The 24,164-nt window shown below is 36.8% G+C and overlaps 1 protein-coding gene across 2 annotated transcripts in view; it reads left to right on the top strand.

The window, feature by feature from the left end:
* cntn3a.1 (contactin 3a, tandem duplicate 1) overlaps positions 1-24,164 on the top strand; it is a 73,442-nt gene that overhangs the window by 8,897 nt on the left and 40,381 nt on the right. Inside the window, exons 2-4 of one of the 2 annotated variants that reach the window (XM_039652946.2) lie at positions 1,490-1,629; positions 14,988-15,117; positions 18,299-18,474. In XM_039652946.2, coding sequence (XP_039508880.2) covers positions 1,575-1,629; positions 14,988-15,117; positions 18,299-18,474 — 361 coding nt within the window. In that variant the 5' untranslated portion in view covers positions 1,490-1,574. Of the gene's footprint in view, positions 1-1,489; positions 1,630-14,984; positions 15,118-18,298; positions 18,475-24,164 lie in introns of both variants that reach the window. The other variant, XM_039652945.2, reaches the window with a different exon arrangement.

Below are 24,164 nucleotides of genomic sequence, written 5' to 3'. Positions count from 1 at the left end.
AGCAATATCCAACTCGTAGCCATGAGATATGTCTCTATTTCAGCGTAGATGTGATTCAGGCATAGGCTGAGTGCCATAATCACAGTGCTGATATAGAGCCATATCATATGGATACGAGTGGGATGATATACATTGCTTTTTTACATCAGGTTGTCTGAGCAAGTATTTAAATGAATAAACAATCACAGACTGTCTTAAAACATGTGTCTCTTGTGGGGAAAACTACTTTCTTCCACCACGGATTCAAATCTTAAAGGGATAGTTCACCCAAAAATGAAAGTTCTGTCGGTATTTACTCACCCTCATGTTGTTCCAATCCCATGAGACCTTCGTTCATCTTCGGAACACGAATTAAGATATTTTTTGATGAAATCTGAGAGCTGGATCACTCCTCCATACTAGTCCATAGGCTTCTTGAGGGATTGAAACTTGCCGGCCTCGAAAAGTTATTAAAGACATTGTTAAAATAGTCCAAGTGACTACAGTGGCGATCGCAGTGATCAGAGAAGGGCTCATCAGGCGATTGTTTAAACATGTATGGGTTGGAAAACGGCTATTTTTAACATGAAATATTGCGCAATGCACTTTTAAATAAACCACAGATTTGAGGTTTAAACAAGGACATTCTTACCTGAAAACCTTTAAAACTACATCCCGCGACACAACAACAGGAGTATTTAATATATGTTTCTCCTCCGCTATTGGTGTTTGCTCTGAGAGATGCAGTCTGTCTAGAACGTGCAGTGAAGCGGAGTGATACAAAAAAGTGAACAGTACCCATGCTGATATTGGTGGAATATCGCACGACGCCTCTCAGCCAATCAGATTCAAGAACCAGTACTAACTGTATAGGTTTTTAGATAGTTAGATACTTTTAATGAAGTTCTTGTTGAACGGACTTCTCAATATCACACTTGCAATTTTGCTGTTGTACTGATATGGTTTACAAACATCATTTTAGCTTTAACTAAAAACAACATAGAAAAAAGAGGAATGACTTGAGTGTGTGTGTGTGTGTGTGTAGTGGATCGCTTGAGTAATCTTGTGTTACAGCAGATGTGTGAAAGCCAGCTGCCTGAAGTCTGTCCTAATGGCATAAGGGGATTCGTACCTTAGGCCAAGTTCTTAACCCTCCTAAAAGCCTTGTGTGATGTTGGCAAAAAAAAAGGTTTATTTAAGGCCCCACTTATATCCTTGAGTACCGGTGTAGATATGCCACACACTGTAGATACGTCTGTCAGCTTTATTTTTTCCACATCAAATTTTTAGAAGATTATCACTACATTTCTAACACACTGCTTAGACATTTTACAGGTATTCATTGTGTAATTTAACATTTTGACATTATACACAAACGATAACAATTGGAAAATGTAGCCTTTGGCAATGATGTCAGCTGTGATTTTTTTTTTTTCCTCAATTTGAAATGTTTCTGAATATACAATGGCTAACTCTTTCTAACCGTTCTCATCTTGTCTTTTGATTCCAGGCCACAGAGGTTCACGTCTGGACAAAGACGGCATTCTATTTACCCTCAATCGAATGTGAGCTCTCGCTGACCACTAATATTTAAAATGGGGTTGTCATGGAAACTGCTGGTGCTGCAATTATTCATGGGATGCCTTTCAGGTAGGCATCCTAATAACCTTCTCTATAGACTTTCCTGTCTGTTTCTATGGCATACACTTGTCCTTGTCATTTACTATTAAGGGCAGACCTCCCGTTCATGAATGTCTCTTATCTTCTGGAACCAATTAAAGATTCCACTTTTTTATTTTGTGAAGGCTAAAGCCATTGAACTCTTCCAGACTGGCACTGTGGCGACTGGCGAGGTGAGGGAAGACACGATTTTTGAGATAGTCTGGCCTTGGGGAGGTTGCCCATATTAAAAAAAAAACTTTAAATCAACATTGGTGGTGCTCAATTGAAAGTGGGGTTGTTTTATGTGTAGTGTGGGTCACCATTGCCATTGTCTATGTTCAGGTAAGCGACCTATATACTTTTTTTCAGGTACTGTTGCATTTATGGCAGCGGTGGAAAGTGCCATTACGTTCTCCTTGGTAACACTTTATTCCTATCTAAAATGATGGGATTTGACGTTCAGGCTTTGGCTGAATCGCAATTCTCTGTCTTACCCCTTCCCCTTAGTTTTGCACGTTCACGTAAAAGGAAGGGCTATCCCAATTCTAATTTTGATCTAGGGGTAGGGGTAAGGGGAAGGGGTAGATACCCCTTAAGACCAAGAATTTTCGCAAGCTTACTTGAAACCAAGGGATACCCAGCAACAATGGTGGGACTACCATCAGAGTGTCCCATAAATGTAAGTTTTTTCAGCTTAAATGATTGATAAAAAAATTTGAAAGTCTTGTTTTGTGCTCTACACAGTTATGTACATATACTGTATATTTGCAACTATGTTGTTTATTAAAGGGATACTCCACTTTTTGTTGGAAATAGGCTCATTTTACAACTCCCCCAGAGTTAAACAGTTGAGTTTTACCGTTTTCGAATACATTCAGACGATTTTCTGATATTTACAAAAATATCAGTAACCAGACGGTTTCTGGTCTCATTGACTTCCATAGTACGAAAAAAATATACAATGGAAGTCAATGAGAGCAGAAACTGTCTGATTACTGATATTCTTCTAAATATCAGAAAATCGGCTGAATGGATTCGAAAACGGTAAAACTCAACTGTTTAACTCTGGGGGAGTTGTAAAATGAGCCTATTTCCAAAAAAAAAAAAAAGTGGAGTATCCCTTTAAAGCTAACTGTGTTGGTTAGTTCGGTAAATGTTGATTTTAAGCAATCCATACATACCATAAATACCATAAGCGGATCAACCAGCATTCGTATAGGCGTCGTAGACCTCTTCTTCTCCCTTGATTTCTGCGATTTGTTTCTGACAATCGCAAATAAATCTCCAGTACCCACGCAATCGACATAAACATACTTCCAGACGGCATCTTGAAAGTTCTGAGAAGTTTCGAGAAGTTTGTGATCAACACTTGTCGCCCCGGGTTACACAGACGCCAGTTAAGGACGATGTAAGATGACGTAACCAAGTGGAGTCTCACCATGACCAAACCGAGTGGTGTCTCGTTTCATAGGGGTATGTTTGCACTAGCGCTTACCACTCGGTTTGGAGGGACAAGAGCTAGGGGTAAGGGGAAGGGGTAAAGGCAGAGAATTGGGATTCAGCCTTTTATACTCATTCATCTTGGGCAAAATAAACAGTTGACATATTTCCATTGTCATTGAACTGCACCTTACATAGGCCTACAGTGTGGCCGTTTTACCATGACAGGCATACTAATTTAAAGACCACCTCACTTTGTATCAAAGTTGGAAAAAAGATGTGATAATGTGTAATTTAACAAGCCCTTTGAGAGACATGAATAGGTTAATGTGCAAATGAATCTACCGGCCATTATTTTATTGGAGAGCACAGTTTATGTTCTCATTTAGCCAAGTGGAAGCACAAAAGCCCCTTTATTGATCTCTTTTTGATGAAGCAGTTACATTGTCTTTGTCTCTGAGAGGGTCAGACTTAATCCTCTTGCTTTTAAGTCTTTGATTTAAAAAGGGTGGTTTGCTCTTTTTCATGACGTTCAGGAACTCCTTCAGTGTGTGATTTTTGAAAGCACTCGTTTCTCCTCTTGCAGGTTGTGTAGAATTGTTATCTCTTAACATATGGGGAAAGACGTCACAATGGGAACCTGCGTTATTGGCTATTCTGCTAAATTAAAATGCATTCAAAGTATACATAAAACATATATTAGTGGTACTATTATTAATAAATTGCCTATATAAGCCACACACGTAACATCTAGCCCCAAAAACATGTAGATTCTGCCAGTGGTGTTCATATTTTTAAAATAACAGTTAATTGTTCATTAATAACAGCAAATAACTGATACTGCTAAAACAGTTATTACAGCATTGTGAAATGGTCATGATATTCATCCACTCCAACCAAATACTAATTATGAACAGCAAACCCACTCGAAATGATTATTGGATACCTTTGTGATTTAATTGCTAGCACTCAATGCGCTCTACAAAAGTACAATATTTTACCTATGTCTCTAGATGTGAAAAAAGTGCATTCACTACAAACTGCATTCGTTTGCTCTGTCTCTTCGAAAGTTGACTAAAAAACCTGTAAACCATTACACCAGTTAAATAGTTTGCTTTAATGCCTTTTGAGCATATGGCACCAGGACGTTTTAACCGCAGGAGAACACAATGGACACACGAATATAATTGTGGTTAATTAAACGTGCTTTTATTGAAACACAAAACATAGAGCACTTACACATAAAAGCACTTACATATAGTCCTGATTTATTCAGTTGTGTTTCTCACCATTTGAAGCCAAATTGAATTAGATGCTTTTTTACATTTTGGGAAGATTTTTCCCTCTTACTGATTTTTATCATGAGCAGATAGCCTGTGTTAAATAGAGTAAGGAAGATACTGGTGAGAATGGAGGGAAATGGGATTGGGAAATATCTCGACTCGAATCTTGAGTCGAACCTGTTTATAAATGTGTGCCACAGCTCAATGTGCAAATGAGTACAAGTACACAAAATAAGTGAACATCATTATTTGAAAACAAGCACCTATTTCGGAAAGTTATTTCCTTGGGAAAGTTGTGACGTATATCCGAGTGAAACGGCTTCTGAAATTCGAAAAAAATGTAGGGCAGGGCTTGATTTCATCCTTCGGTCTTTGGAGGTTGGGCGTTGCAAACAAAATGGAGGCAGATTTGAATGCGATTCTCTGAGAGGCGGTGCACCGATAGCCGCACCCTCATCGGATCTGGCTGCACCCTTTCGTCATTTAGCGAAATAGAAGAGAGGTCGTTTCGATGGGGGAGGGAACTGTAATGTATTTGATTAAAGATTATAAGGGTACATGAATTCTAAAAAAATAAGTACGTGCACAGATAAATCATTTATAATAAACACCACAATACATAAAAGAAGATTTGTCAAATTTGATTTCATGCCGACTTTAAAAGAATATACTTCAATGTGAACTGTAATATTTTCAGACTCTTGATTGTAATTAAATGAAAAAAAAAATATTTAAAGTGATATAAAATGCAATTATCTAAGCATTAGAGTTTTTTTTTTTTTGTGACTCACTTAAGTAAAGTCTAAGTCTGTTTAGAAACATAGTGATGAAAGTGTACTCTATTTAAGTACACTTAAGTGGCCTTTATAATTAATATTATATTTTCTGCAGTTTATATATATATATATATATATATATATATATATATATATATACTGTTAAGCTTTAAATTGCTCATTTAATACAATTAAGCACACTTCTTTCCTGCAAGGCTAGACATCTTAAAACAATTACAAAGAATATTTATCATTAAAATACATTTACCATTATTGACATATAATTGATGCATATAAATGTTTATTTGTCTTTCAGTAAGATTGAGCAGAAACGTCAATAAAAAAGCTCCAAATCATAAATACACATAACAAAATTGATCCATGGGGATATATTTTATGATTGCGTAGCTTACTGCAAGTTCATTGCAATTAACAACTGAGTTAGCCTGAGTTAGCGCACTTAATTCCTTAAACTGACGGTTCTCTACACACAGAGCTTCATGGCCTGTTGTGTGTGTGCGTGTGTGTCTGTTTGTGTGTGCGTGTGCAGGTGTGCATTTTAACTTACCAAGATTGGCTTTTTCATTTGATGAATAAAACCTTTGAATCAGAATCAAACGGATTGGAGGGCACACGCCTAAACCCTCTCTCTCTCTCTCTCTCTCTCTCTCTCTCTCTCTCTCTCTCTCTCTCTCTCTCTCTCTCTCTCTCTCTCTCTCTCTCTCTCTCTCGCCCTCGCCCTGTGCACCCTGTCTGTGGCTGGATATTCATGCTGAGGTAAGCTGGCTGAATTCATCGGCTTGTCAGATGGTATTGAATTTGAGATTAGTTTTTATTTGTGCCTCCAAATTGCTCCTTGCCCCCCCCCCCCCCCTCCAGCCAACCCCCCATCCCCCCCAGCCCCGGTGCTGCTCCGGAGGGCTGCACTGCCATATAAATTCTCCCCTCAGGTAAAGAGAGAGATAGAGAGAGAGAAAGACCTGCTTTCTCCAACTTCCTCAATAATGACCTCCCTTTCCACCAAGGTGGGCTTTGTGTTGTAAACCTCTTGTTAGTATTCTGTGCTGAACAGAGATAGATAATTTCTCAGCCACAGTGTGTCTCTTTGGACAGCTGTGGTCTGTTGATAGAAATCACAGCACCAGTAAAACCCTCAGTCGAATCCCCACAACGCAACGCCAAACCCGAAGGCGACGACATGGTTTCAAATTACTCCCCATCAATATTTTAATAACATCTTGTGATATATTTGCAGCATCACCAACGATTGTAATTACATGACGGTTCCGTCCTCTTATGCTCTGGCAAATGCGAACCTTAATTGCAGCATTAATTCCTTGTATGATAGAAATTCGCATTTCTGTTGCATTTCTCTGGTTTGCATCAGCTCAACCTGAAGTTTTGAAAGCTCTCTCACCTTTTTCTTTATTTACATATGTCTTATTTTGGTACCAGATTTGGGTGTCATATCTCATTTTGCTGTTCCATGCATGGGAAATAGCTCATGCTGATTTTGAACAGCTTGATCAGATACAGACGGATGATTTAGTGCAGTGTCAATACTGACTCCACCAATTGACGTCTTCCAGAGCCTTGATTATGAGACGAGTCTTTGTTTAGAATGGATGAGTCACTTGATAATTAATGTGTGTTTTAGCCTTTGATAACATCTCAGCAGATTGACTTTGTTGTCCATGTGCATCATAAGATTGCATTAGAAAGTTTTTGGCGGGTACATGTGGAACACTAATACTAATCCCATGGGGTTGATTTTAATATAAAAAAAGAGGGGGCAGTAGGAGGGTTTGACGTCACAAAATGGCACATGCTGGGAGCATGAAACTGAAGTTATGCAAAAATCTGTAATTGTGGGATCCTAAAGTGGTTGTGAGACCCTCAGGCAGATACATATTCACCTGTGTAATGGACTGTTGATGTGTTGTTTTGAATGGTATGATCAGTGATGGATGAAGCAATAATGAGCTGTGGATGTTAAACAGCTTGATACATGAATTTTATTTGGACCGAAAGCATATTTTGTCTGTAAGTCATGGCTTTCAGTAGAAATTAGTGGAATTTTACCATAAAAGTCATTTTTTTCCTCACACTCCTAGTGACGAGTTTCTACTTCTGTAGCACCTATATACGTACACCAAACTTTACAGTCGTATAACCATATTGTGAAGGTTTGTCCTGAGGGATTTGTTGATATATCATTCTTGGCCTGATTTATATGACATTTTATGCCCAAAAATAGGGCGGAATTTCAAAAATCCAAAAATCAAATTTTAAGGCTATTGGCCGTATTTTCTGATTTACAGGGTAACAAAATGAGATATTCATAATCCCTTCATAATCTTTTGCAACAAAATGCAAAACGTTTTTTTTTTTTTTTTTTCAGATTCGTCGTTTCAAAATATATGCAAATTAGTGCAAATTTAATTAGATACAGCCTGATTAGCATTTTTAAACATAAAATTACAGAAAACTTACAATAGTTTTATGGTGATATCTGTAAGTTAAACATTTTACCCTATTCACCTGTAGTGTCCCACCTTAAAGCATGTTAAAACACATTACAAAGAGAAATAAACAACATTAAAACTTGATTTTCACAACAGGGGGACTTTAAGAAGAAATGTATTCGTAAGAATGTTTCATGAATCCAACCCCAGAATGAGCAGTATTTGTTCATAATTAAGTCAAAACCGAAATTTAAACTAAATCCAGAATGTCCAGAAATCATTTAAACCACATCAGCCACGGCAAAACTGATAAATGACACCTATATTTAATCCTTGTTAGTAGTACAGGGGCGGAGCTACATGGTGGCCAGGGGGGGCCACGGCCACCATTGGTCAAGGCTCGGCCCCCCTGCTGGCCCCCCCTCCCAACCTCACGGGAAAATAAATTCAATGATAATAAAAAATAAAAATAAAAACTCCAGTAACGGTCTAAAAAGGAAGCTGAAATGTATGCATTTTTTAATCAAGTCATTGATTTGTCACTTTTTGGGTCTCGCCCCCATCAACAGTGTGCGTGTGCGAGTGCGAGACAAAACGACGACGTGCCTGCATTCTGACAGCGCTTGGGCTGTTTACACCTGGCCACTTAATGCGTTTTCTCAGATCGGATAGCTATCAAAACGATTCCATTTTCACCCGGTCACATAGGCCTAAATGTGTTTTTGCAAAATGGATATAAATCCGATCTTCAATTCCCGCGTTATACAGATTTAATGAAGTGCACGTCACCGAAAGCAACAGATATGAGTTGGATTTTATTGATCATCGGCTAATTTCAAAATCAGCAAAGACGGTGATAAGAGAGAGCGGCAACAGAACTGGTAAGATCATTTCGTTTCTTTACTTTTAATGAAGATGGTAGTGTTAATCGTCTGCGACTTACTTTCACTTTGATTTGCGATAGATTGCGGCGCGTTGGCTTGCGTTCAGCCGCTCATCTGAGGTGATGATGCGCGTCGCAGTAGCGTCGTCATATCTGACTAAAATAGCATGACATGTAGCCTGTAACACGCTCTCACGCGTTTCTTTTTTTTTTTTTTTTTAGCATTTTTGGGAGTATTAACATTTACATATGTGGTTTCAAGAACAAAATGCATTTACACTTGTCCAGTTTCGTCTGGAATGCGGCCCAGACCACCTTCTGAAGTGGTTTGAGTGATCGGATTCAAATCCGTCTCGAATGCGTTTCGGGGGGCATTTACACCAGGTCTTTTCACGATCGGATAGCTATCCGATCACAGAAAACGCATGAAGTGGCCAGGTGTAAACGGCCCCTATAATGTAGCATAGGGTTCTTTAATCAACTCCGAAGGACATTTTATGCTAAAAAAGGTTCAAAACTGAAAAGAAAGAACCCTTTTGGCTCAAAGGTTTTTTAAAGGCTATTATTCATTCATATATTACATTATTCTGCAACATTTGTGGTTGTTATTAAATTATTGTTTATTAAACTGTTGTAGTATATCACATTTTAATCATGCAGATTTTTAGAGGATAAAAAGTGAAATGGCACTCTTCGTCTGATATTGATTAATTACATTTTTTAACCACCATATATTGAATTTTGTGATCATTCACATGCATTGCATTTTAAGGATTCCAAATACGTAACGCTTTAGAACCTTTTAAGGTTCTATATTGAACCTTTTCTTCTAAGAGTGTAATTGTTACAACAGACACAAAGCGAACAGAACATTTCAGGGTAACACTTTAGAATACGGTTCCTTCATTAATGAATAACTGCAAGAACCAATGAGTAACACAATATTAACAATCTAGTAACTATTATTAACTAACAAGAAACTCTGATTAACAAACCAGTAAGTAGCGCACAGATGAAAGTGGTAGTTCACTATTAAGTAATCAATAACTTCTATTTTTTTAATACATCCCAGAGAACTACTGAAAAAGTTTATTAACAATCTAGTAACTATTAACTAAAATAAACTCTTATTAACGAATTAGTAAGTAATAGCTCACAGATGAAAGTGTTATAGATACTTCTGTGGGAATTACTAATTATTTGGATTCGTATTATAAAGTGAAGATCATTGGAACTAACTAGTAATGACTCAAGTGTTACTAAAGACATTTTCTAAAAGTATACTAAAGTTCACCAAAAATCTCAAACGGTTGCACAAATCATGACTAGATCATGTAACACTTGAGTCATTACTAGTTAGTTCCAATGATCTTCACTTTATAATACAGATCCAAATAATTAGTAAGTAATAGCTCACAGATGAAAGTGTTACTAGATACTTCTGTGGGAATTACTAATTATTTATCATTTATAAAGTGATAAAGTGAAGATCATTGGAACTAACTAATGACTCAAGTGTTACTACATGATCTAGTTATGATTCGTGCAACCGTTGTAACTTGCTGTATTATCACAAATAAATTGGATGTTGCACTTAAAATGCAATGGTTTACCTAAATAAATTATCGCCTAATATGACAATTCATATTGTGTCTTTCTGTCATTTGCACTAAAAACATCCCTGTCTCATGTTAAGGTCCCTAACCCCTCACATAATGATGACACATTGCACTCACACATTTATCAATTAGACATTATTAGTGTCATAAGGGAGTTCAATCCATTGTTTATGGCCTGACGAGCCGCGTGTGAGTTTTAGTAATAGTAGTTTTTGACAATCAAGTGCCACCCCAAATAAAAGACTGGCACAAGCTGGCCCCCCCAGAAATAATGTCCTGGCTACGCCCCTGGTAGTATCTGCAGATCTTTTGTTTAGCTGCATAGTTATTTGTAAAAGCATTAACAAGCTCCAGAATTTCATATAAATATAAAATCATAAGAGAGGATGCAATGGGAAGAGGTCGGACTGCTAAACAGTGGAAAGCACATGTGGTAATGGGAAATCAGAGTAAATATTATGGTTGTGAAGTATCACTTTATCATTTGCTCTCACTCGCTCTTCTCATTCCGGTTGCATTTAAGAGTTAAAGCCCTTGTTGACAGTGAGATTGGAATTAGCCTTGGTGCAGTGTAGATTTCAAACACCTCCACTGAGAGCTCTTCTGTGCTCTATTATTACCCAGAATCACAATAAACTCCACCTCTCTTGCATTAGTGAGATGCTAATTGAACACTAGGTAGACTAATTTAGCATTTCAGTGTGGAGAAAAATGGTTAGTTCCGAATTTTCAGATGCATTAATTCAGTTTGCACCCCTCTGGAACTTGATGCACAACGCTAATAAACACACCGGTGTGTGCCTAAGATGAAGTGATTTCTCAAGAGGATGGTTTCCTTTGAAATTAGTCCTCTAAATGTAGGTTAAGAAAGTAGTTGGTGAGCTGTGAACGCATGTCTGTTGGCTCAGACTTGAAGAAAGATTTGCAGCAGTTGTTACAGTACAACTGAACATATTACGGTCAGAATTTAACGTATTCATTAAGGGGGGAAATGTGTGCCTGATTGCCAATTTTTAACCTTTATTTAGGCTTTTTTTGGTAACACTTTAGAATAAGGTTCATTAGTTAACTACATTAGTTAGCATGAACTAATAATAAACAGCACTTATACAGCATTTATTAATCTTTGTAAACGTTAATTTTAATATTTACTAATACTTAATTAAAATCTTGTTAACATTAGTTAATGCGCTGTGAACTAACATGAACAAACAATGAACAGCTTTATTATCATTAACTAACATCAACGAAGATTAACAAATACTGTAACAAATGTATTGCTCATGGTTAGTTCATGTTAGTTAATACATTAACTAATGTTAAATAATGAACCTTATTGTAAAGTGTTACCGCTTTTCTTATAATTTCATTATTAAGTGTGTTGTCTTTCGTGCCAAATATTTACATTTAACCCCTTGCTGGTAACACTTTACTTGAAGGGGTGTGCATAAGACTAGCATGACACCTTCATAATCATGACATGACATATTTGTATGATAAATTTGTATGCATGTTTAAGACAACTGTTATTAACCCTCTGGGGTCCAATGTGTATTTGGGGTCCTTGAGATGTTCTGACATGCCCTGACATTTGTGCTTTTTTCAATTGCTTATAAACAAATTAATGGCCCGGTTGAAATTGCATTATATTTAGCACAAACAGGGCTACCATAATATGTGAGCAACATGTATGTGCATGTTTGCATTTTTGAGAGAATATTGTTTATGCGTGGTTATTGAAAAAACTAAAACTAAAAATGAAAGTTTCTGGACAGAAAACACAAATGAAATATGCGTCCACACTACTTTTGACTAATGGATGTTGTGGCCTAGAGTTTTTTCTTCACAATGATCTGAAAATCACCCTGCCCAATCTTTCACATAAAACTGTGAATTGGGTTATGTTGTGAAAAAAATATTTTTTGTTTGCCAAGGCAATATGCGAATGAGCATGAACAGGCCAGCCCTCATCATTTATAATGTCTCACCTGAGAGAGACAAATACACGCATAATAATGAGCTTTTCATTGAAAGGACAACATACATACATACATACATACATATATATATATATATATATATATATATATATATAAATATATATATATACATATACTGTATATATATATATATATATATAAATATATATATATACATATACTGTATATATATATATATATATATATATATATATAAAATCAAACTATAAATGAAAGTCAAAAACCCATTTAATCAAAATATAAATGAAAGTAAAAAACCCATTTTTAGTCATACCTGGAAACAAATCTTGGTCAAATAGGTTATATGACCATTAATGACGGTGTATTTTAAGTCTATGTTGCAGCTATAGACCAACGCCACTTTTGCGTTATCGAAGGGTAACGCCCCCTTTTGGGGGAAAACACCTCTATACTGTCTATGGGAAAACAAATGGATTCCCATGAGAACAGAACTCGCACTAGATCTGCAAAGTTTCTTGATAGCAAAAATGGCACAAACTTAAAGAAGCTAACGTTACTGAATACGGGGTTACAGAGGTGTCCCTTTGAAATGGTCGAAAACTGGATTAATGACCCCACACAGCGGCCAAATATGGACTATTCAGACATCTAACGATACCACTATCTCGTGGAATCGCCAAGTAAGCACGTAGCCTTTTTTTTTCCTTAACACACAGTATGACAAACTAGACGATGAATGGATCATATTTAACTTGATTTAAGCTATTGACATAGTCTAATAAGGTAACGTTAGCTGCTAACAGCTTAGTCTTTCTAATAGCTAGTCGACAACAAAACTGTCAATAGCGTAAATCAAGATTATGATCCAAGTGACATGGCCTCATCGTCTAGTAGTTTGTCATAGGCTACTGTGAGTGTGTAAATGATAAATAAATAAATTAAAAAGGCTTACTTGGTGATTTGACGAGATAGTGGTATCGTTAGATGTCTGAATAGTCCCCGCTGTGTGGGGTCATTAATCCAGTTTTCGACCATTTCAAAGGGACACCTCTGTAACCCCGTATTCAGTAACGTTAGCTTCTTTGAGTTTGTGCCATTTTTGCTATCAAAAAACTTTGCAAATCTAGTGCAAGTTCTGTTCTCATGGAAATCCGTATGTTTTCCCATAGACAGTATAGAGGTGTTTTCCCCCAAAAGGGGGCGTTACCCTTCGATGACGCAAAAGTGGCGTTGGTCTATGTGAAAAAAAACAAACAATAAAACAATCAAAATGTGGGGACACAAAAACGCTTAGTGCATTTTTAATGCAAATATGACATTGTTTGAGATGTATTTGTTATGACACCTTGACATAAACCAATAAATCTTGTCTGCCATGACAACTTGAAATTACTAAGACAACACAACATGTCATAAACATGACACAGCAGATTAATTATCAAACTTAAGAAACCACCTAGCTTTATTGGTTAACATTATATTAAACTATCAGGTGGTTGGTTTTGACATTGGCTGTCATGAAGCCATTATGTAACTTTTTAATGACAAATTCACTTAGTACCACTGTAGTTGAGGTCACGAGAAATATTAATAACACAGTTATAATGCCTCATGACAGCCAATGTCAAAGCCAACCACATGACAGTTTAACTTAATTTAATGTCAAGTTGTCATGACAAAGACACTGACAGGTTATGGTGTTATATTTTGTCAAGGTGTCAGAACAAAGACATCTTAAATAATGTCATATTTGCATTCAAAATGTCATCATTGAGCGAAAGACACTTAATGACAGTTGTCATAAACATGAATAAACGCTACTTCATATTCAAGACATATGTCATGTCATGGTTATGAAGGTGTCATGTCAGTCTTATGCACATTCCTTCAAGTAAAGTGTTACCATTATGATTAATGTCAATTAATAAAATACATAAAATGTTTTGTGTTTAAGGAAACGACACGTCATATACTCTGGGATGCAAAGCAGGGTATTACTTTTTATTAGAAAGTCAAGACTACACATTATTTATAGAATGAAATAAATTAGCCAATTTCTCTGTATAACATGTTTGAAAGGTCACAAAAGTGGAACGGCAGATACAGCAAGACACAACAAACAGATTCAGTGCGGATGTCATTTGAACACTCAAAAATTCAGTTCATCACATTTTTTTTAGACAAAACATGGAAACGTTTTGTGGAGTTTTGGACACAATGGAGTAGCATTCGACTCTATGTTGTGTTAATTGGCATAAAATGAGTTTTAGATTATGCAAATTGCATTCACTCTCGCATAAAAACTCTCCGTCCTGCTCATTGTTGGGTGGATGTCTCATCCTGCTGAAGGCCATTTGTCCTCAATAAGACAGGATAAGTGGTTTGCGCTAACCATCAACATGTAATTACGGAGAATAATAAACCACACAATTTCCAGTCTTTTAAGTGTTTACACGATACACAAAATTAAGCTACTTTCCTGCAAGTTAGCGTCTTTGGTATGAGGAAATCGCATTAGAAAGCTTAGTGGCTCACCGTGTGTTTCTTGAAAATGTAATAAGCTCTTGTTTTTTTCTGTGACTATGAATTTTAAACAGGTGGTGGAAAAGCAGTACAGTATTTAATGAAATGTACTGCCCGAACAGCGTTTAAGCTCAAAGTTCACATTATGTTTTGCTCTTTTGGGGGTTTGCGATATTAGCGTCTTGAACGTGTTGCTAACGTCCTGCTAACAATAATCTCAAGTGTTTTTAAAATGTCTGATTTCGCCAAATTTATGCTGCCCTATTGAATGACAGCTAGGCTTTCGTCCAATGAACAGATGGATACCTTTCAGAACAGCTTTGTTCTAAAAAGCATGCTAAGCTAAACTTAGCATTGACTAGCTAACTGTGATCTTTTCCTCCTCACCTTTAGAAGGCAGCGGTCCTCTGAGGCCAGTATTCACCAAACAGCCGGGAAGTATTGTATTCCCTCTCCATCTTAATGAGCCCAGTCGGGAGGTCACCTTCAGCTGTGAAGCCCAGGGACATCCGTCCCCGTCCTACAGGTGAGATCCCAGCATGCTGATGAACTTTGGTGTAAAAAAAGCTAAGGCAAGCTTTATTTGATCATTTTTTTGTCAGTGGCAAAGACACGTAATACTTGATTAACCTGTACAATATAGGCTTGCGATCAAGTGTGAAGTTTTCCTGAGCGCTTGAGCACATGTTGGATATTTCTAACATGAGGGGAACTCTTTTTTCAGGCGGCCAAGGACACCTTATTTTATCAAAGAGTGGAGCTCTCCATTCCTGCTATTACTGAGAAACCTTCATATTGTCGCTTGATTTGACTCGTCTCTGAAATACTCTCAGATGGTTTAGCCTTTTTATGTATTTTAACGCTAATTAGAATTTCCTTTCTCATTGAAAAGCTATTTTCTTCTCTTCCATGGATGCTTTCTTTCTTTGACACCGTCTTATTCTTGTGCATGACCCCTGATCTCTTTGTCTTTGTTTTCAGTTTAATTAAATCTTGCTTTAAATGTATGTATAATTTAATCTCAAAGACACAGTTGCTATAGGTTTCTCTTCTCTAGTCAGGCAGCTTTCTATATTGTGTTTCTCCTCAATGACCATAAAAGTGACCTACAAATGAACAACAAAAAAGGTTGTCTGCACGCTGTTTCAAAACATGACCAAACAGCACAATGCGTCGACCAGGCACAAACTTTTAATATAACCTTTACATTCATTTTTTTTTATGTTGTTGTTGAAAGAAATGAACACTTTTCTTTAGCAAGGACAGATTAAGTTGATCAAAAGTGACATTTATACCTACATATATACGACCTACATTATTTTCTTATGAAATCGCTTGCATATTCAAGTTCCGTTCTTTTCAAAAAATCATTTCAAAGGAAATCCACGACTTTAAGGCCCTGACATCTGTCTACAAGGAGTTTAAAAATAATAATTAAAGCGTTCAAATGTTAGACACTTTGAAAGTCTGCCCTTGATTTCTGTTAAATTATAAATTTTTATATTTTTTTCAGCACTTGGATGAAGCTGAAAAGAGCGAAATATTTCTAACTGCACTATTTGGGCATTCAACCCTCTTGGAAAACATTCTCAATGTATTCAGAATAAAATATGTCTAGAGGATATAGTCCCTGAAAGAATTCCGTTCAGCCGAACCAATTTATTCCTTTATTTTCTTCTCTTAAAGTGCATCATTGAATTTGAGTGACAGGCAGAGCAAACAGTGAGCTGTTCATGCAAATATATCTCCCAAGTCCCATGCATTAACTTGTGCAGCACGGTACAGATATCTATCAGTATGGAAAGGTCGTAGACGTGACCTTAAGTGTGAGGGGATGAAACGTGACCTCATGGGTTTTTTTTTTTTTCCAGTTTTTTGTGTGTTGTATTGATTTCCATTGTACATAAACTCAGACAGGTAATTGACATGGATCATGGATACATTACGTACAGATGGCCACTATAGTGCCCTTCTCTGTTTTCTCCTGTTCTTCAATTGAAATTGCCGTAATTTGCTGTGGTATACACACTGCAGACTCATTTGTTTTCATTTATATGTTTCATTGACAGAGAGGTCTGTTTTTTTTTCAGTCATTACGGTTTACTAATTTGAAACTCAGTGATTACGTTACTTGACTGTGTTGATTAATTGTGTGATGACGTAAAGATCAGGCTTTTGCTGCAGTGGATCTGAACTCGTGTGTCTCTTGGGTTTTGTGGTTTTTGATGTCTGACTGGACTGGGCCATCGATCTGTTGTAAAAGTCATGTCTTTCTACTTAATAGGCTTTGCTGTTGTTTGTGTTTTTGTCACTTTGTGTTCATGAATGCTGAGCACTTCTTTTTCTTTTTTCTTTTTTTATTTAAATAGATCAAAATAAATTTTGTTTTATTTTAAAAATGTCATGTTTGATTCATGTTGATAATGAAAATATATTAATACATGCTAAGTATGAAAGGATTATTATTTAAAGTTCTTTAATTATTTCTGTAAAATTAAATAGATAAAATGCAAATCAAAAACTATGCGTTTTAAAATTGGGGTTTAAAAACTTAAAAAATAAAACAGATCATATATCTAGTTTGACTTGAAAGGTCAGTGTTATTTTTATAAAAAAAAATTGGATTAGCTTTTATGTTCTTATTTTCAATCTTCAATTTAATTTTAGTTTAAGTTTTAGTAATTATGTTTTGTGATTTTGTCATTTTTTATTAGATTTTTTGTTTTTGTTTTTATATTTCTGTTGACCTTTCTTTTATTTTAATTCCAGTTTTAGTCATTTTAGCACTTCTTAAATGTGTTTTATTTCAGTAGTCCTCAAGCAAATAGTTCTAGATTTCATTTCATATTTTAGTTTATTTCAGATTTATTTCAATTAGCTAACAATAGCAACACTGCTTGAGGTGGAGATTCAATATTACCTTTCACTCAGCATTTTTAAAAGGTCCAGGATCTATTTTGTATCATGTTTGTGTAAAGTACCATATATACGAATATCAAACAAATACTGAATACACTCTTAGAAAAAAAGGGTTCATTTGGGTTCAATATATGAAGCATAGGGTCAACTCCAAAGAACATTTTATGCTAAAAAAGGTTCTATAATGACAACAACCCTTTTGGCACAAAGGTTCTTTATAGGCTATAATTAATTCATATATTACATTATTCTGCAACATTTTGTAGTTGTAATTAAATTATTGTATATTATACTGTTGTAGTAAGTCAATATCACATTTTAATCATGCTGATTTTTGGAGGAGAAAAACTGAAATGGCACTCTTCGTGTGATATTGATTAACTACATAAAATGATATGAATATACACATTTTCTAACCCCCATATCTTGAATTTTGTGATCATAAATACATTTTAGGGTCTTGATGTTTGTAAATAATATGAAATATTTAATCTGGAAAGGACAAAACAAATGATAATGAATGAAACCAAAAGGTTCCATATAAAACAATTTTCCTGGTTACAAAGAACCCTAAAGGGTTCTTATTATTGAACCCTTAAAAGGGTTCTTAATAGAACCTATAGGGGTTCCAATTATGTAGCGCTGATAGAACCTTTTAAGGTTCTAGATAGAACCTTTTCTTCTAAGAGTGTACTGTATCTTACTATGTTTTACTTAGAATAAGGAGGAACATATTTTCAAGTAGCTACTCCATTTACTCTCTGTTAACTTCTCCCTGTGCTTTATAGGTGGAAAATGAACGACAGCTTCATTTCCCCTCAACCTGGCTCTCGATACAGCATCTCAGGAGGAAACCTTCGAATCAGCCAGCTCAATAAGGAAGAGGATGCTGGTATTTACCAATGTCTGGCCTCCAACTCTTTCGGGACCATTCTCAGCAGAGAAGCTAGTCTTCACATTGCTTGTGAGTCTGTTCATTTCAAGTCATTTCTCTTCCTAAAAACCCAAAAAACTCCTTCAATGATGGTCTTTTCCACATCATTTGAGGTGGTTTTAGTGCATTTGCGAACTGTAGACATATTTTACCTTAGAGCAGGTAAAGCATGGTCTCTGAATGTAGTCAGAGTTAATATAGCGAGCAGCACTGCGGAAGGCAGATGATCCATATCGTATAAAAATGGCTTGTTAATGATGACTTAAATTAACCATGAACTGAGGGTTTTCATTTGTGGAATTACAAAGCACTTTCTCTGCAGCTTATGCTAAAAATGTTCCTTGATCTTCTGAGATAAAGTAACCATTGTTATGACCCATGTGATAAGGACTGGCTTGACGTGAACTTTTGATGTTGGTAAAAAGGAAACCCCAGCCGACAAGATCACCAAAAACACAAAGTTCCACAAAGTATAATTTATTTAAGGTGGAAAATGTAATTGAATTAAGGAGCAATGGCTTCAGGGTGCCCCAAGGACAAAATAATAAACAAAATAGACTTATAAACAAACATGTATAAATGACCATCAGGGAATAAACAAAATTACAAAGAAACTTCCCTAACTCCTTATAAATAAAGTCACAAACAAAGTCAAAAATAAAGGGCAGGACACCCCTACGCTCCAAAACATAGAACAGAACTGAATTAAATCATCACAAACAAACATAATCAACAGAAGGGTTTGGGATCTGCCGACAGTATAGGAGGAATCCGGAGCTCTTTACCCCACCAGGCCAACGCCAGAATGCTAAACAACTTTCTAAACACTTTCTAAACATTTTGTGAACAGATCAATCAAACCACATTCAGAGGTAGTAAAACATTTATGTAACCACATTGGAGTTAATATAAACGTTAATCTATCCTAATGCATCCTGGGTAAAGCAAAAAGACCACCCACTCAATTGTTGTTCTAACATAAGGGTTTATGCATTAAAACAAAAGACTTTGTGGAACTTCTCCGGTTTGCCCGATATCAACATGCAGTGACATACGTAGATCATATGAAGCATGCACGCGCACATCCAAAGTACAATATACAGTGTGTAGGATCTTGACAAAAAGAATGAGCATTCTGATCACGACGTGATTCATTAAGCATAAATTGTTAAAGCATTTATTGAACCAGTAGTCTGTGTCACACCTTGAAGGTGATGCCGAACGCAGTGAGTGTGTGTTAGAATTCAGGAATGGTGAGAGAACATTATGTTTGGTAATTTTTTTTCGTTTTTTAAAGGGTTAGTTCACCCAAAAATTTAAATTATGTCATTAATGACTCACCCTCATGTCGTTCCAAGACCCGTAAGACCTCCGTTCATCTTCGGAACACAGTTTAAAGGGTACATATCATGCTTTTAAATCATTAATTTTTACATATAAATCATACCGTTGTGGTCTATATAAAACATAACTGCAATGCTTGGGTCTGAATTTCTCATTATTATAGCTCCACAAGCCCCTTTTCTACCCCTTTTCTGATGTTTCTACCCTTTTTCTGACGTTCGACCATTATTGTAGTTTGATTAGAGATATACGATTATATACGAGAACATTTTTATTCACACTTTAATAAAATGTCAACAACAGAAGACTTGTCCATCAAGCCTTACATTTGATGAGACGTTAAACCGAGGTCCTGACTCTCTGTGGTCATAAAAAATCCCAGAATGTCTTTCGTAAGAGCAGGGGTGTAACCCCGGCATCCTGGCCAAATTTGCCCAGTAGCCTCTGTCCATCATGGCCTCCTAATCATCCCCACATACACCAATTGGCTTCATCACTGTCTCCTCTCCACCAGTAAGCTGGTGTGTGGTGAGCGTTCTGGCGCAATATGGTTGCCGTCGCATCATCCAGGTGGATGCTGCACATTGGTGGTGGTTGAGGAAATCCCCCCCTTCTATGTGAAGCGCTTTGAGTGTCCAGAAAAGCGCTATATAAATGTAACGAATTATATTTATTATTACATATTCGAGCCAGAGCGAGCGAGTTGATAAAGACGACGACGAACCTGCAGAACAACCACTTCTTCATATGGATATATTGGTATGTGAGTTAACTGTTTTGTGTTGTTAGTGAAAGTCGACAATTTCTCTTGTTAAAACAAGCACACTGACAAGATAAATGACTACGGTCTAATCTTACCACAAACAATCTGTATTGATAATATGATAAGTTTAGAAAAGCATCAGAAAACAACGCAGCTAAATGACCATTGATGAAACTCAGGAACAATAATACTGCAGACGTGTAACGCTACTTCAAAACAAAAACAAAGAAAGACAAAGGTACTGCTAAACCATGACCACCTTGTGTTTTAAGAAAGTAAACTACTTTATTTTTATTAACGATATTTACAGCTTATCGAAATGCTCTGTTCGTCGTCTCCAAAGATAGAAGGAATTTACCCCTCATTCAGACGAAGTCAATCGGCAAACCCTTCTTTATACTGGCGGAGGTTGTTGAAGTGTGAATCCTTGAAGTGCTTCAGGTCACTAACGTACATCCAACAACCGAACATTTTGACTTGCCCTCTCGTAACTTCTGCATCATTGAGCTCGGACTACAAAATCGGAGCGAGAAATAATAATGGCGGACCGGGAGTCAATGTCTTTATTTGGCAGTTCCGCTGCAAATACGGTGACGCACTTGCTCAAAAAACGTCATAGACAACAGAAAAATCTGAACAGGTTGAAATATTATGACCAAAACAGAATATAAAGATATAAACGAAGCACCTGAAGAGAATAATTTCATCTTTTCTGTACTTATAAACACTCAAAATATACAACAAAATGCATTTAAGGGCTAAAAAAGTGGATTTTGCATGATATGTCCCCTTTAAGATATTTTAGATTTAGTCCGAGATCTTTCTGTCCCTCCATTTGAAATGTATGTACGGTATACTGTCCTTGTCCAGAAAGGAAATAAAGTCATCATCAAAGTAGTCCATGTGAAATCAGTGGGTTAGTTAGAATGTTTCGAAGCATCGAAAATACATTTTGGTCCAAAAATAACAAAAACTACTTTATTCAGAAAATTTACAAAGACTATGTTCAGCATTATATTGTCTTCCGGTTCTGTTGTCAATCCGCGTTGGTGACGCTGCTGACGTGTTATCGGTGCGCCTGAGCTTCGTTTACAGTCTGAAGGAGACGCACGCTGTAAACAAAACAATTTTCACAAACATTTCTAAGGATTTCAACACAGAGGAAGACTTTTTTTCAGAGGAAGGCATTTTTTTGCCCAGCCATATTTATTTGAACCCGAATACATGGACATACCAGATACACGCCAGCAGTGTCTTACGTCAGCAGCGTCACTGATTGACAACAGAACCGGAAGAGAATACAATGCTGAATAAAGTCGTAGTTTTTGTTAATTTTGGACCAAAATGTATTTTCGATGCTTCAAAAAAATTCTAACTAACCCACTGATGTCACATGGACTACTTTAATGATGTCTTTATTTCCTTTCTGGACAAGGACAGTATACCATACATACATTTTCAATGGCGGGACAGAAAACTAAATCTAAATCTAAAATATCTTAAATGTCTAAAATGTCTTACGGGTTTGGAACGGCATGAGGGTGAGTCACTCATTAATGACATCATTTTCATTTTTTGGGTGAACTAACCCCTTAAACCAAACTTGGGTTGAGTCGATAACGTTTAAATCCTATCTGGCTAGCACATTTCCTATAATGTTTACACTTTAGGTCAGTAGGTGGAGAGTAGGTTTCATTCAGCCACATGAGCGTTTACATTACAAAAGCAATCCGGTCAAATGCGTTTTTGACTACCTCTGAATGTGGTCGAAAGTGGACAAGCTCAAAATATTTTAGACCCAATTTTTACCTGTCATCAACCACTTGTGGTCCGATAAACCAAGAACTCATCTTAATACCAGGTGTGAACAGGGCCTTGCACGCCAACACTTTTGAACAGTGTAGTTCCTGGTAAAACTGTACATAAGAAATTAATTTTCACAAGAGTTATTAGCAGTAAGCATAGCAAGAGTTTGTTTTATTACACTGCAATTTAAAGCATTCAGCCATTATAATCCACATCATAGACTGATGAGATCTTGATGAGAACTGATGTTTCATGGCCTTGGTTTACCTGTTTTCTCTGTGTGATGTCTGCTCGATCCCTGGTGGCAAGGTGAACTTGGTGCTTCTCTCTTTTTGATGGCTGGCTCTTCTGTAGCAATGATGCCCTATGATGGATGTGAGACTGAGTTCAGGGACCTGTTCCCTGCTGTCAAACCCAGTGTGATCTTTAAAACGGCTCTGGCTTCTGTATTATATGCGGAGTGAAGGTGGAACACATGCTGGTCCTCAAGCTTTATGTGTTATCAATGTTTTCTCTCAATTGCCTGGACCCCTAACCTTTTGGGTCTTCCAAATTGATCACTCTCTTATTGTCCAGTGCCTGTAAAGCATCAGGGGAGGCTGATCTGAGACCTTCCTCTGCGCCTCACTCTTAGTATAACATAATGGTGTAAATGTGAGAGACTGAGTTTCTGAGTTCTATTGAAGACAAAAAGTAGTTAAGCACATTTGAACACCTTACAAATATTCGGATAAAGTTATGGTAAATAATCAGCAGATGTTATTGCCAGAATTGCACCAATTTCTTTGGTGACAATGTTTCAGGTATTAAAGGGTGGCACATTGCACTCTTAAAAACAGTTTGCATAAATGTTTTTGAGTTTTGAAAACATCTTACGTATGTTCCCTGATAAGGAACGAGACGCTGCGTCAAACGCCTGCATGTGTGCGTCATGAAGCACGTATGGAATCAGTCCAATGGAGAGACGGAACGTCATAGGCGGGTGACGTCATCGACCAGGAAACTATAAAAGCACCCTAAAACACTGGCGCAACAGCTTCTGATAGGGAACTAGGGTTACATACGTAACCGAGACGTTCCCTTTCAAGCGAACTCGAGCTGCGTCAAACGCCGCCATAGGCCCTGTGGACTTTGTTTAGACGCAGTACACTCTTTCCTGGGTGGCCCAAAACACACAAAAAACTGTTCTGGGGTGTGTTTCCTGTACAACGACATAGTTCAATATTTCACTAAAATAGTATGATGCATCGTTAGAAAAATCAACTAGCTAGTCTCGGCTGTTTCCTGAAACCCACTGTCGCAAAGTATTGTTCAACCATGTTGGTGTCGCACATGGTGGAGTAATAACAACTTTTAATGAAACTGTTTGATCCAATTAAAGCTACATTTGTTTTATATAAATTACAGACGTGTCATCTGAGGACTATTTCTAATTGTTCTCAGTTGTTTTGCTTTATTACCAGACTCAATTTTTGGCTCGTTCTTACATAGTAGAGCACGTTCGCACATGCGCACTCTTCAAACACGTTACTTCAAATCTTTTGAAAAACTAAAAGACGTAAATTACATTTGTATGTATTCTAAATAAAATGTACTGGTTGTACTGAATGTCATCTTGCTTATTTTGCTCAAGATAAGGATTTATTACTTCCAAATGTCACGCAGTATAGAAACGATGCCTCTAACCACAGGTCAAGCGCTGTCGTTCAAACCACCCTACTTTGCGATTGGAATGATGGTTTCGGGAAACACGGACTCGTTAAACTATGCAGATAACGAAGGAACTTGCGATCATAGTTGGCTAACG

Source organism: Pimephales promelas, chromosome 20 (assembly GCF_988280905.1).
Source record: "Pimephales promelas chromosome 20, fPimPro1.hap1.1, whole genome shotgun sequence".
NCBI classification, from domain to species: Eukaryota; Metazoa; Chordata; class Actinopteri; order Cypriniformes; family Leuciscidae; genus Pimephales; species Pimephales promelas.
This window is presented reverse-complemented; position numbering and strand designations above follow the sequence as displayed.